The 11,844-nt window shown below is 36.6% G+C and overlaps 1 protein-coding gene across 1 annotated transcript; it reads right to left on the minus strand.

Annotated features, from left to right (window-relative positions):
• Positions 1–181: 181 nt before the first annotated feature.
• Positions 182–11,844, minus strand: LOC9310250. The gene is made up of 39 exons (XM_021021881.1): positions 11,740–11,844; positions 11,354–11,402; positions 10,456–10,791; positions 10,227–10,259; positions 10,051–10,137; positions 9,709–9,764; positions 9,552–9,635; positions 9,225–9,297; positions 8,980–9,035; positions 8,779–8,887; positions 8,616–8,684; positions 8,078–8,164; positions 7,741–7,791; positions 7,453–7,573; positions 7,045–7,100; positions 6,840–6,968; positions 6,638–6,716; positions 6,518–6,552; positions 6,362–6,443; positions 6,100–6,282; positions 5,716–5,874; positions 5,598–5,619; positions 5,412–5,526; positions 5,214–5,330; positions 4,700–5,017; positions 4,462–4,565; positions 4,170–4,347; positions 3,923–4,031; positions 3,488–3,582; positions 3,307–3,405; positions 3,058–3,124; positions 2,882–2,967; positions 2,493–2,774; positions 2,160–2,363; positions 1,895–2,009; positions 1,385–1,601; positions 1,124–1,288; positions 718–1,041; positions 182–543 (listed from the first exon to the last, which is right to left on the minus strand). Exons 3-39 carry the CDS (start codon positions 10,789–10,791, stop codon positions 333–335), a joined length of 4,713 nt encoding a protein of 1,570 aa, XP_020877540.1. The 5' UTR covers positions 11,354–11,402; positions 11,740–11,844; the 3' UTR covers positions 182–332.

Consider the following 11,844-nt stretch of genomic DNA (forward strand, 5'->3'; position numbering starts at 1 on the left):
AAAAAACAAATTCACCCTATATATAGTATATATAATTGACTTGTGTTTTCAGATATATAGTGACGATATTATGTGTTATTGTCATTAGGAGTTGATAAAATTGAAACTTTTCTATAATACATTTCACTTGATTTGATTTTAAGCGAATATTCAATTTTAATTAAATGCCCATATCTTCTGCTATTCGCAAGAGCTTTTGTTATTTTCAGCAAAACACCAAACCTTTTTATATTTACCAAAATAGCCAGAACGTTTAGTAAACTACCGAATTGCTCCAAATCTTTAGCTATTTACAAAAGTACTAGATTAAGAAAACTTTTTTAAAGTAGAACCTAAGAATAAGAAGAGTCTGCTGCCATAGCAGTAAAATGTTGGTATTTCTCATTTGCCTTCTTCAACTTTTTCACCACCTTACGCAACTTACAATTCTCCTCAGTCATCATCTGCTCAACCTTTCTCTTCTTGTCTCTTATTATTTCCAGTTGCACCAATGCCTTCTCTTGCCTCTCCGTTACGGTTATTGGAAAATGAATTTCCGGTGTACTGACACAAGCCCAAATAACAATAATAATCAAAGATCATCAACACTCACAATAACCAAGACAGATTAAAAAAAATAAAGCAAAAATCTTGGAAGGTTTCTTCTAGGCTTCCAAGCTTTACAGTTCCAAACTTTATAACTGAAATGAGTTTTTAAGGATAAAGAGAAACATGTACCAGCAACCGGAGTATATGAAACCGTTTTCTCTGGCGATCACACCATCTAGAGACACAGCGTCTCCACCATTGATGTGAGGAAGAGCTGCTTCAAGATGCTCCCCGGTCTCATATACCTGCAACTCTCCAAAAACTCCATAGAACAGCGTCTCTCTAAGCCCGTAACCTGAGCTTGATTGTATATTCAGCTCCTCTGAAGATAAATCTATCATGTTCACGGCATAGCCTTTGAAGCCCAGTATAGGATCTCCATTCGGCAGGTAAGGGTTATCCATGGCTAATCTCTTCTGAGGATCATTCTTCACAAGTCCGTTCCTCCAAGGTCTGCATGTTTTGAACCAGAAAACATTTGGCTAAGCAATAGATTAACCGGAAACCAAATATCAAAGGAAGAGTACAAAAATACCTAATTGCATCGAGACAAATAACAAGAAACCGATTGGTGATAGATCGTCCGAGGCTAGCAGCTTCAGATTGAAGCTTGCGATACTCATCGCTTTTAGGTCCAAATTGTGATGATTTGCATACCAACGAAAGCATTGTGTCTTTCCCCAAATATTCAGACAAAACCCTGTCATACCAAATAACTTAGGAAATTGAAGAGTTGCCCCAAGTGTAGAAACTATGAATATGATCAGAAAAACTGTGGCTATAAAACCGATGTCACCTGCTTAGTGACGTGGAGGCAACTGAACCAAGAAGCGCTACTAGGCCAAACATTCCTTTCTTTGACAGAAACAGAGACTGTGGAGGCGGAGCCTTTCTGTACAGACAACAGAACACTGATGCTGCAGTGTCATGATGCTTATCTTCGATTTGCTTCATCATTAATTCTTTGGTGGATAGGCATTCTGGAAATGATGCACCAAGAGGTTCCAGAGAGGCTGAGATGAAATTCACATGAACAGGTAAGAATTACCAGTTTATGCTATGATCCGCCATTCTTTTGAATTAGAAAAACTGTTGAAATAAGACTTATGTTCTAATAAACATTTTGTGAAACTCTCCATTAAGTATGAAGCATGCTCAAAACTAAAGATGTGGGCAATGTTTTAGACACCAAATTTAGGGATAGTGTTTCAAAAACAGAAAGCAAATGAAAAAATAGCACCAATGCAGCTTCAAGTTCAAACCCCATCATAGTTATCAAACGTTGACAAATCAAGATAATAGTTACCTTGCAGCCTACTACATTCTTGCTCAGCATGTTCATGTTGATCCTGCAAACATTTTAGGCGCTTATCTAATTCAACTCGGAGTTCTTCCTCACTATTAATTGTTTCTTTTAAACTCTGCAGTAAGAAATGAACATTTTCAAACATGCGGCTAAGATGAACTCGGAATACAAAAGCTAGATCATTCTAGATGTTTTTTTTGCTTGCACTAAGGTATAAATGATAGAGAAATATCAATATTTACCGCTTAAATGGTGATGGCCATACCTCAGTGTACTGTGCTATATCCATCAGGCCAGTTTGGCTACAGAGAGCCAATGATGATGACCTAATGGCCAAAACTCCAAACTGTGAACATGGAGTCGAAGATGGATTTGTGATTGAAGGCATCCCCGATTCAGGTGGTGGAGTTGTTGAATATGGTGTCGAATACCCAATCTCATCTCTTTCAAATGTGGGAGCACATGTTACCTGAATCCGAAAAATTGAATACAACAGAATCAGAGTGAAAAAGTGAGTTAGCACGAACTTGAACTGAAAATTCTACCCATGGTAGAAACATATTGCAGTATATACCCAAATTCACAAGTAAATTACTACCTTTACGCTCATATGCAGCTCAGGATATCGAGAATGGAACACCCTGTAAGAAAAGACACCCTCGTTTTCAGGTAGGGAAAGAGAAGGAACTTTGCAGGACCCGTGGACAAAGGCATATCTGATTGTACTCTCAACGATGCTTGAATCAGATTCAATGCACATTGTGTGAAAACACCCGGATTTTTCATCATGATGGATGCGAGTATCCAAAGAACCATCTGAATCCGTCACTTGGAAGATGAGGTTCACGAGATTTGAACCAGCAGCACAGCAGTCGGGCAGCTGATCAATACAAACAAATTCAGAATCAGAAGAGAGTAGAGAGACAAGTTCCTGAAAAAAGCTTGGTGGCAAGAAACAAAACCAAACTGCACCAAAAGAATCTTTACCTCGGTTACAAGTCTTAGCTCTCGTTCCTCAATTTGAGACTCTTTCCTGAAGATCACTTCATTACCAGACATTACAGAGAGTGATACTATAGAGAAACAAAGACGCTAGACAATCAGCAAATCATCAAAAAGGGAATGAAAACGGAAAAATACAGAAATTGAAAAGATCACGTTACCAGATTTCCCATAGCCTTCTGTGACCTTAAGAATGCCAGAGAGATCAATGCAGCCACGGCCATCAACCTATCAAATAATGAAAGAACTTTAAGAGTCAATAAAATCAAAACCAAAACCAAAACCCAAACCATTTAAGAAACTGTGTCATCCAAATAGTGATACAATGGCGAGAATACGATATACTATAGAAATGCACTCAATACGTCAGACAAAGACTCCCATGCTTTACTAGAATTAGCTTCTCACACCTTACGGTTGATGCCCATCCAGTCTTCAATAATATAACCATCAATATTTATCAGAACATCAGTCCCCTCTGCAACATGGTTATTATATCCATCGAACATCTGCATAAAAATTATGGTCAACTAGATTCGAAGGAAAAACCTGATTTCTGTTTAAAAACGTGCATAGACCGATATTATATACCTCCAGGATCAAATCTTCGACAGTGGAATCTGGAAGCAAATTCTCCAAAGCGTCGGGATTATTCACAGCAACTCGTTTCAGAGGCCCAGGATTAACTGAAACAAGAAAATTTCGTTAGGGAAAACAGTTTCTACATTTGATATAAACATTAATGGTTCATTTTGCATGTCCTTACGATGTCACTTTCACAATAGATACAAAGCGTAGACTAAACTCCCTAATTACATAACTATCAGAAATCTTCAATTTTCTCAGTTCTATAAAGAGAGCAGAAATTACAGAAAGCTCCCTAACTTAAAGTAACATAACTGAACGATACACTGCGGCTCTGATTTTGTTTCGGGTGTAAGAACATTTCTGATGAGTCTTTTGTGAAATTTAAGAAGGGCGTTTGCATATAACCTTATAAAGACCAATACTAGAATAAAAGTTTACCTTTACAAGGAACCGAGACAGAGAAAGGCTTGTCCATTGCTCGTATCTCTAGTGTTGCTTTATAATTAGGTCGGATCTGATCTAACCCATCAGTCTCAACGAGCATATTCTGCATTAGATTCAGAAAATCACGAAACTATGATTCAACTGCCTACACTATGGACTGTATTTAGTATCTGTCCTCGCTTGACATCAAACAAAATATAATCATAACGTCAGTACTTTAACCATGGAAGTAACAATATACCTCGATTTTAAGAATTGATCCATCATTTATCAGGTTGGTCTCAATTTTATCAATTTTGATTAGGAATCCAGGGTTAGCTTCCAGTTCAACTTCCAGGCTTGGAACGGAAGAGAACAGAATCTGGTTTTTGTACTCATCAAAGCAAGCGATACGGAAAGGTGGAAGAGAAGAACCCACCCTGTAGAAACACCATTATATTGATCAAGTTCGACAATCTAAGATTTAATGTGAAGGAAAGTGAGAAAGGTCTGAGGTATGTAAATTTCATTTCTAAGAAGATTATGAGTCTTACCGAACATTGCACGTAAGGGACTCCAGATTATCGTCAAGTTCCCACTTTGCTGCCTTAGAAGAAGGTCTAACAACCACCGTTTTGTTGCACTTAATCAAGTTTCCCTGAAGATAAAGTGTTTGGGCAATTACATTATATGATTACTTGAAAAAATAACTGGCAGTCAGTTTAAATTTATCGGACAATGTTTTAGAATAAAATTTCAGATACAAAAAGAAGAGCATAGAAAGATACTTACAATGGAGAAAGAAAACTTGTAAGTGCCAGCTTTCTTGAAAAGGTTTGGAAACTTGGACCCAAGTGGGAAGATGTAAAGACCACTAATCCCTTTACGGGATGTAGGAAACATGCGCTGCGAACACACAGATTTGACATTCTTATCACTCGATTTCAATGTTACTACCATGACCATTTCTTCCCCATCCATCTTAACAATATGTTTCTGGTCCAACTTCTTCGACGGAGTTGAAGACGTGAAGCATGCAGGTCGGACAACTGCAACAATCTGTTTCGGGGTAGCTTTCCCAGCACGCACAGAATCACCAACCGGTAGTTCCTGTAACATATTGATACATAATGTTACTATCTGTGATAAGCGTGTATGAAATACAATGGTTCTTAGTTTTGTGGCAACAATTTGGAGACGAAAGTGCTTACTGCTCATTATATATGTTTGCACGCAAAGGCAGTTGACACCAAACTCTATCACTTAAACTGACTATAGTTTATACTAAATAAAGAAACGTTCATACCCCATCAATTTTCAATTCTCTGCAATCTCTCTCATCAAGCAAATCAATTTTTGATGGTGCCTTTTCCTGTTGCTTATCAAGTTTTCTATTCCATTCGTTTGCATCTACATGTAGGCACTGTACCAAAAAAACTTCTCAGATTGAAACAGAATAGGAGAATAAAAATAAAAAGAAAATGGTAATAGATAAGTGATTGACCTTTCCAGAGTCGATTATAGTGATCGGTAAAGATAAAGAACTCCGAACTTCCAGTTTTGAAATTCCGTCGATGATTGAAAGCTTGCATCCCTCATTCTCAGGGCGATCGATTGGCCTAAAATTAAAGCTATAAGATACATAAATAGCATTGAATATACAGAACTAGTTAAATGAAAAAAAAATTACCTGCATAAAATCCGAGTATCCCCTGCGCAGAAGACACATGAAACCCGTCATCTCAGCTGTAGCGACTACAAAAAATTATTCTATTTGTAGTGTAAATGATGGTGTAGATAGTACTAACCGCCTGCTTCGTCCTCAAACCCTTCTATTAGGAAATAGTCAATGGTGGCGTACACATTGTTATTGTGAACCCCAGCATAAGCTCCTCTCAGAATCTTTATATTCTGACCACGTTTCCATGACATTCCTTTTCTCGTAACTTCCTTGTGCACCCTCACAGCTACAACTCAAAAGCATTGGAGGTATGAGCACCCAACTCATACAAGGAGATAAACTTGAAATATATGGGAAAATCCATTTAACGGAATCCACAAGTGTGTTTCTACTACAACATCAATGTCAGTAAAAATATTTGGATATATGAAAATGCTTAGAAAACATGCATTTTGAGATGATAACTTTCCAAACAAAGTTTATTTATCTTCCACGAAAATCTAGTACATACCATCACGCAAAATGCCAAGGGCCTTTTTATCCAAGGATCCAACAATGAGGACAGCTTCATCTGCACCCGATGCAGCTTCTTCATCATGGGTATTATGCATCTCCAAAACCCATTCTTGATATTTTTCATCCAGATGCGCATAGCTGACAGATTTTCCTTCTCTATGAGTCACAATAGTGACGTCTGTAAAAAAAAGTATTCATTATAATCTAATTACGAAAAGAAGTGGAAAAACATGATTACAAAAGGATTTTAAACTGACCATCATCCTTCTCTTTCTCTGTCGATTTACTACCAAAGTTTCTTAAAGCCACTGAGAAAGGATTTTGGCTCGCAAGGTCAGTCTGTAAAAAGCTTGTTCAGTGATCAGATGATAATGTAATAAATGCGTTTAATAATCTACGATTGTTAAGCTCACTTTGGAGGGTGTTGGGCTAAAACCAGCATCCAAATCTGCAACCACGAAGAGTGCACATTCATAAACAAAAAAATAATACAGATGTACATATACAACTGACAATGTATGAGCACTTCATACCAACAAAGCATTTTACTCTTCGGCAGCCTTTCTGCAAAGTAGACGCTCTGTATCCTCTTTGCATAAACGGTATTGAATCCTACATATTTAATGATAACACAAACAACACAAGAGTTAAATTCTTGATTTCAAGCATATTCAGAGAACTTGCAGGCCCTCTACACCGTAAATAGCATGATAACGGTGATAAGAGATGACTAACCCAACGGACTTCTGGAAGTAAACGACCAAGCCTTCTTACTGAAACACGACCAAAAGTCTGGAAGCTTTCAGAAACTTTGCATCCTTCCTCTTCTAAACTCTCCAAAATTTTATCAATGCTTTCTTTTCCCTGCAAAGCTTCTAAGTGTTCAGTTCGAGAAGGTAACCAAAGGTAATGTTTGCTTTTTTAAAAACGATTGTTATACCTGGACGATTGGAAAATAAACAAACTTGAGGCGAGCATTTGCCTCTTGAGTTGTCCCTAGAAACACATATATAATCAGAATTCAATTATGATAAACTCTAGGGATTGTAATTTTTGTGCTTCTGTTAGGAGGGCATTTCAGGGTTTCTCTGTACAAACATAATATGGGCTCTCTAAAAAATTCCGGTGCAAGAAGATTATGTATGTGTTGGCGGACCACAAAACAACCATGGCTGCATTTTCATAAGAAGGGGCTTGAGCAGTTTTTCCAACTCACCCCAAACAAAAATATCTCGTAACTGGAAGATACCAGCCGTATTTTTAAGTAGACTTGCTACTAGATACTGAGGCAAAAGCAGCCAGGAGCTTAACTAATAGGAAACGTCTTGATCTGAAGAGGGGTTTTTACCTTTTCTTTTCCCACCGGTAAGAGTGAATCGAATCTGAAATGAATATACTTGACCCTTGGAGTGTAGGTTGGTAATGGCAACCTCTCCACCTGTTATCTCAGCTAAATCTTCCCCATTGACCTGAAAAAATGAAAGAAGACCAGGAAAAGAGTATAACCAAGACCACTTGAAGTAATTTATCTTGGAATAATAATAACAAACCTGAAACATAATTTAGTTACAAATGATAATCTTAGTAATATCAAACGAGAAACACAACTGATTAGCCAATGATGATAATAACAAACCTGAAACTCTACAGGCCTTTCAGTCCTCCCAGTTTTGGAGAGTTCATCACACTACAGGTTGATAAAGCAAATTAAATCAGTCACATATTATCAGAACCAAAAAAGACTCACCAAGAAAATGGTCGAAGGGCAGAACTGTTAGAAAACATATATTAGTGATCAGAAACTCATCATTTTTTCCATATTTATAGCATAGTTTCAGGCATCACTGGATCCATGTAGACAATAATGTACTCTGGTGAAGGTTAGCATGCTTTAAGAACTAATTAACGCCATTAAAAATCCTATCAATAAACATGGATTATGATATATTGTATTATCAATACCCTAAGTATACCTGGATGTAAGGAAAGTAAATATCCTTAAGCCTGCACTGGAGTTGATATATTTTTGAGATGTCAAATTCTGATTCAAATATCTCAACCTAAAAAGAATATAGAACAGCAGTTTCAGATAAGCAGTTGATAACATAACGTAGCTCAGTTATATGAGAATAAATTTGAAAATATGAAGATCAAACTGTCATATGAGTTGAGAACAACACCAGGAGGTTTCTGCACAATCTCTAGAACACACATAATACTTTCAATACAATCCAAGATAAACATAACCTCAATTAAAAGCCATAAAATTCAAGATTTCAAAATATTTCAGAAATAAGAAAGTTTTCCCAAAGAAAGTAACTACTCACAGCAAAAATATTTCCATTTTTAACAGCAGGAATCTGAGGACTGAGGGTTAAGAGTTGATGGACAGAAACTTTTTCAGTGGAAAATATTTTCAAATTGGGTTGTTTCTGCATCTCTGATAGTATATAGACAGTTATTTTTCACGCATATGGGAACAAGGGTGGAAATTTTTGAAAAAGGGTGTACCTTTGTAAAGCTTCCATGAGGCGATAACTCCATTTCCTCCTCCGACGGGTCCCTCATACCACCATCAGTCTTTGAAAGATATTCAGAATTCATTGTTTATATAACATTGACGAGAACAAGAAAAAATAAATGAGTTCAACTTACAGATGAAGAATCATATTACCTTCCAGTTTTTTCCCAAGATAGACCGATTGTCAATCAAGGCTTCTTTCTTGAATTGCAAAGTGAACACTTTCTTGGAATCTTTTGTCTTAGAAGACACCAAAGTACGTCTGACAGAGAAGAGAGTTAGACTTTACAAGACAGTGCAGACAATCATAGGTTGACCTCAACATTTATGGGTAAACAGAAGCTGAAGTCGCACCTTCCCAAGAACATAGAAGCATAAGGACCTCCGTATCCGAACATCCCAAAGTATGGCTACATAGAAAAAGAGTAAATCTCTCTTCAGATCAGTAAAATAACAGGTAGTTATACAGAAAGAACATGCCTACGGAGTTGTCCATATTTTGACTAAAGGTACTTAATTATCCATCTAATATTTTAAACACAAAAGTTATAAATTGCAAGCAGAAAATGAACATAATCTCTTTGCGAGTAATGAATTACCTTAAGGTATGGTGGCTTGCCTCCAATAGCACCGGTTTTTTGAGATCTATGTATTGAGGCCCCTATTTTACCCCTGCGCAATTTAAACCAAATGTGAAGAATGTTTACCAAAAAATCAAACCTGCAGTATCAATTGGAGTAAAGAACACTTGATTGCAATATCAATCTCAATACGTAAAATATGTGAAGTTGTTTGTTCTATAGAATAACTTTCTCAGTTCAAAATCATAACCCATTAGCCAACCCTAGAGATCGTATGGGACTATGGGTTATCAACATCTTCCATGTTTTGTGAGCATTTGAATGAAACTGAAGAAATAATCTCACCATTTATCAATAGAATTTTCCTCGCTACTGTCCATTCCTCTCCCGGTATCAAAGACTGTAATCCGGTCACCAGAAATATCCACACTGTAAAATAATCACATGAATTGAAGGATTACACTTAATTTTGGTCATCTAACCTCCTATGATAAAAACAAACCTTATCAGTTTTCGAGCTCCTTCACGAAAAGGCCACACAGCTTGCAAGGAATTGTCCTGTGAATCAAGCAACAGAAAATTTAGGATTCCATATCAGGAATAAACAAGAAAGTTAACATATGCAAAACCCAATCACAATAACAGATACAGAGAAATTGTTACTAATCGAGAGTAAGTGAATCCATTTACGAAAAAATCTCGTTTACTGTGAAACACAATGTATTTTATTTCAGAAATAAAACAAGCAAATACAACCATGTGAATCAGCGAGAGCTGCCTCAAACAAACATAAATTTTCCATTAGGCATTCTATCTTTTCAGGTAATTTTACTGGAACACTTACTATTAGATCCGCGAGAGCTGTCTCAAAGCTATAATTTTCAGGTAGTTCTTTAAGCAGATCAGTATCAGGTGTCAAATCCCACAAGTTCTGCAAAAACAAGCGTGAAACATCATCACAGACCAACTTAAGGAGATAATGAGATGGCAAGCATATATGTTTCAGATAAAAATACTAACCTCATACATGGTGAAAGCTATACCAGAGCCGTCCTGATCCAGAGATAGAAATTGAGGCAGAGAATATCAGAAATAAGAAGATAGAAATAGTTCAGGCACATATCTCAGTTTCCTCCGTTCATTCTCATGGATCAAAGATATTATGAACAAATAGAAAGTATAAATTAAAAAAAATTTGAAACCAATTGTCAAAGACTTGGACAAAAGGAGAACAACAACAACAACTCACATCAAGACGTATAATATGGCACAAGTTGGGCTTAAACGCAGCAAAGCGAACAATGCCTTTCATCTTATCACCATTTGACTCAAGATAAAACTTTCCGCCTGAGTTCCAATCAACCTTCGTCCTCTTAGACAACAAAACACAATCTTTACGCGCATTATCGTACTCCTTCTTCACCAGGTTGACAAAATTCTGCATCGACATCTCAGGGTCTGGGTTATTAACAGTGAGTTTCACACTAGTGCCGTTAGGTAGAAGGACCTTGAAGCTGTAGAATATATCTTCATCTTCATCATCATCAAGAATCAATGATCTCTTCACTGATCGCCTGCTGCTCATCTGAAATGCAAAGACAGAAACAACATGAAACTGAATAGCTTAGAATTACAATTTAGACACGATAAGGATTACAGTGGAAGCTAAACATGGAAATCATTGATTCCTAAGAACACTAATGGAATTAGTCACACAGCTATCGAATGGGCTTGTATGAAAATGGCTAAAGAATGGGTTTTTGATCACTATTGATAACTTACTATAAAGAACCTACAAGAATTACAAGACAGACAGGCTATAACTTTTGTCAATAACAAACGCATAGGCTTCTTAAAAAAGCAGGAATTTAAGTAAAGAGAGTCTCGAAAAGGAAGAAGAAGAAGAAGAAGAAGAAGAAGACAACATGGTAAGTAAAGTACTCGCATTTATATACACTGCAAGGATATGGAAGAAGACAGAAAAAAAAAAAAAATGGGTACTTGCAAAACAGAGACTTTATGCAAACCTAACACAAACCAAATCTTAGGGTTTAGTTGCCAAACAATTCCCAACCAAGCTTCGATTTTCAGAAAAAGCTAGAACCAGCAACAACAACACAGAGATCAGAGAGAGAGAGAGAGTATACCGTAGGTTCGGTGACTGATTTCTGTCCGACAAAACCCAAGAGACAAAATCTGACAGAAGAAAGAAGAAGATGATAGTGAGAATCAAAACGAAGAAGCGCAAACGACCAAGAACAAAACCCTATGGAGCCAAATATTTGTAGTTATAGTGCCGATCAAAGTATAAAGTTCACTTTTTTTTCCTTTTGAGAAGCTGTAGACGAGAAAAGTTTCAATTTTTTTCTTTTTCAAAACATAATATTGCGAAAAATCAGAAAGAACCATTAAAAACCACAACACATTTCTCTGAAATCAAAGAAAAAAAAAAAAAAAAAAGTCGACTTTTTTAAGAAAAAAAAAATCTCTCTGAAATCCTTATTGAGAAGAAACAATGGGAGTGATAATTTACCTTTAGAGTTACTCTCTGATTCTAAAACCCTGAAAAAGTGTGTTTTTTTTGTTTGGAAGAAACGACAGAGAAACGTTAAAGAAGAAGAAGAAGAAGAAGAAGAAG

The sequence above is a fragment of the Arabidopsis lyrata genome (genome assembly GCF_000004255.2).
Source record: "Arabidopsis lyrata subsp. lyrata unplaced genomic scaffold ARALYscaffold_6, whole genome shotgun sequence".
NCBI lineage: Eukaryota > Viridiplantae > Streptophyta > Magnoliopsida > Brassicales > Brassicaceae > Arabidopsis > Arabidopsis lyrata.

What these genes read in the sequence shown, in the direction of transcription:
- LOC9310250 (XM_021021881.1), bottom strand. Translation starts at nt 10,791, where the DNA reads ATGAGCAGCAGGCGATCAGTGAAGAGATCATTGATTCTTGATGATGAT. An exon ending in TCTTGGGAAAAAACTGGAAG is followed by an intron (nt 8,685 to 8,778) that starts GTAATATGATTC and finishes TATCTTTCAAAG; the next exon opens with ACTGATGGTGGTATGAGGGA. An exon ending in CCTTGGCATTTTGCGTGATG is followed by an intron (nt 5,875 to 6,099) that starts GTATGTACTAGA and finishes TTTGAGTTGTAG; the next exon opens with CTGTGAGGGTGCACAAGGAA.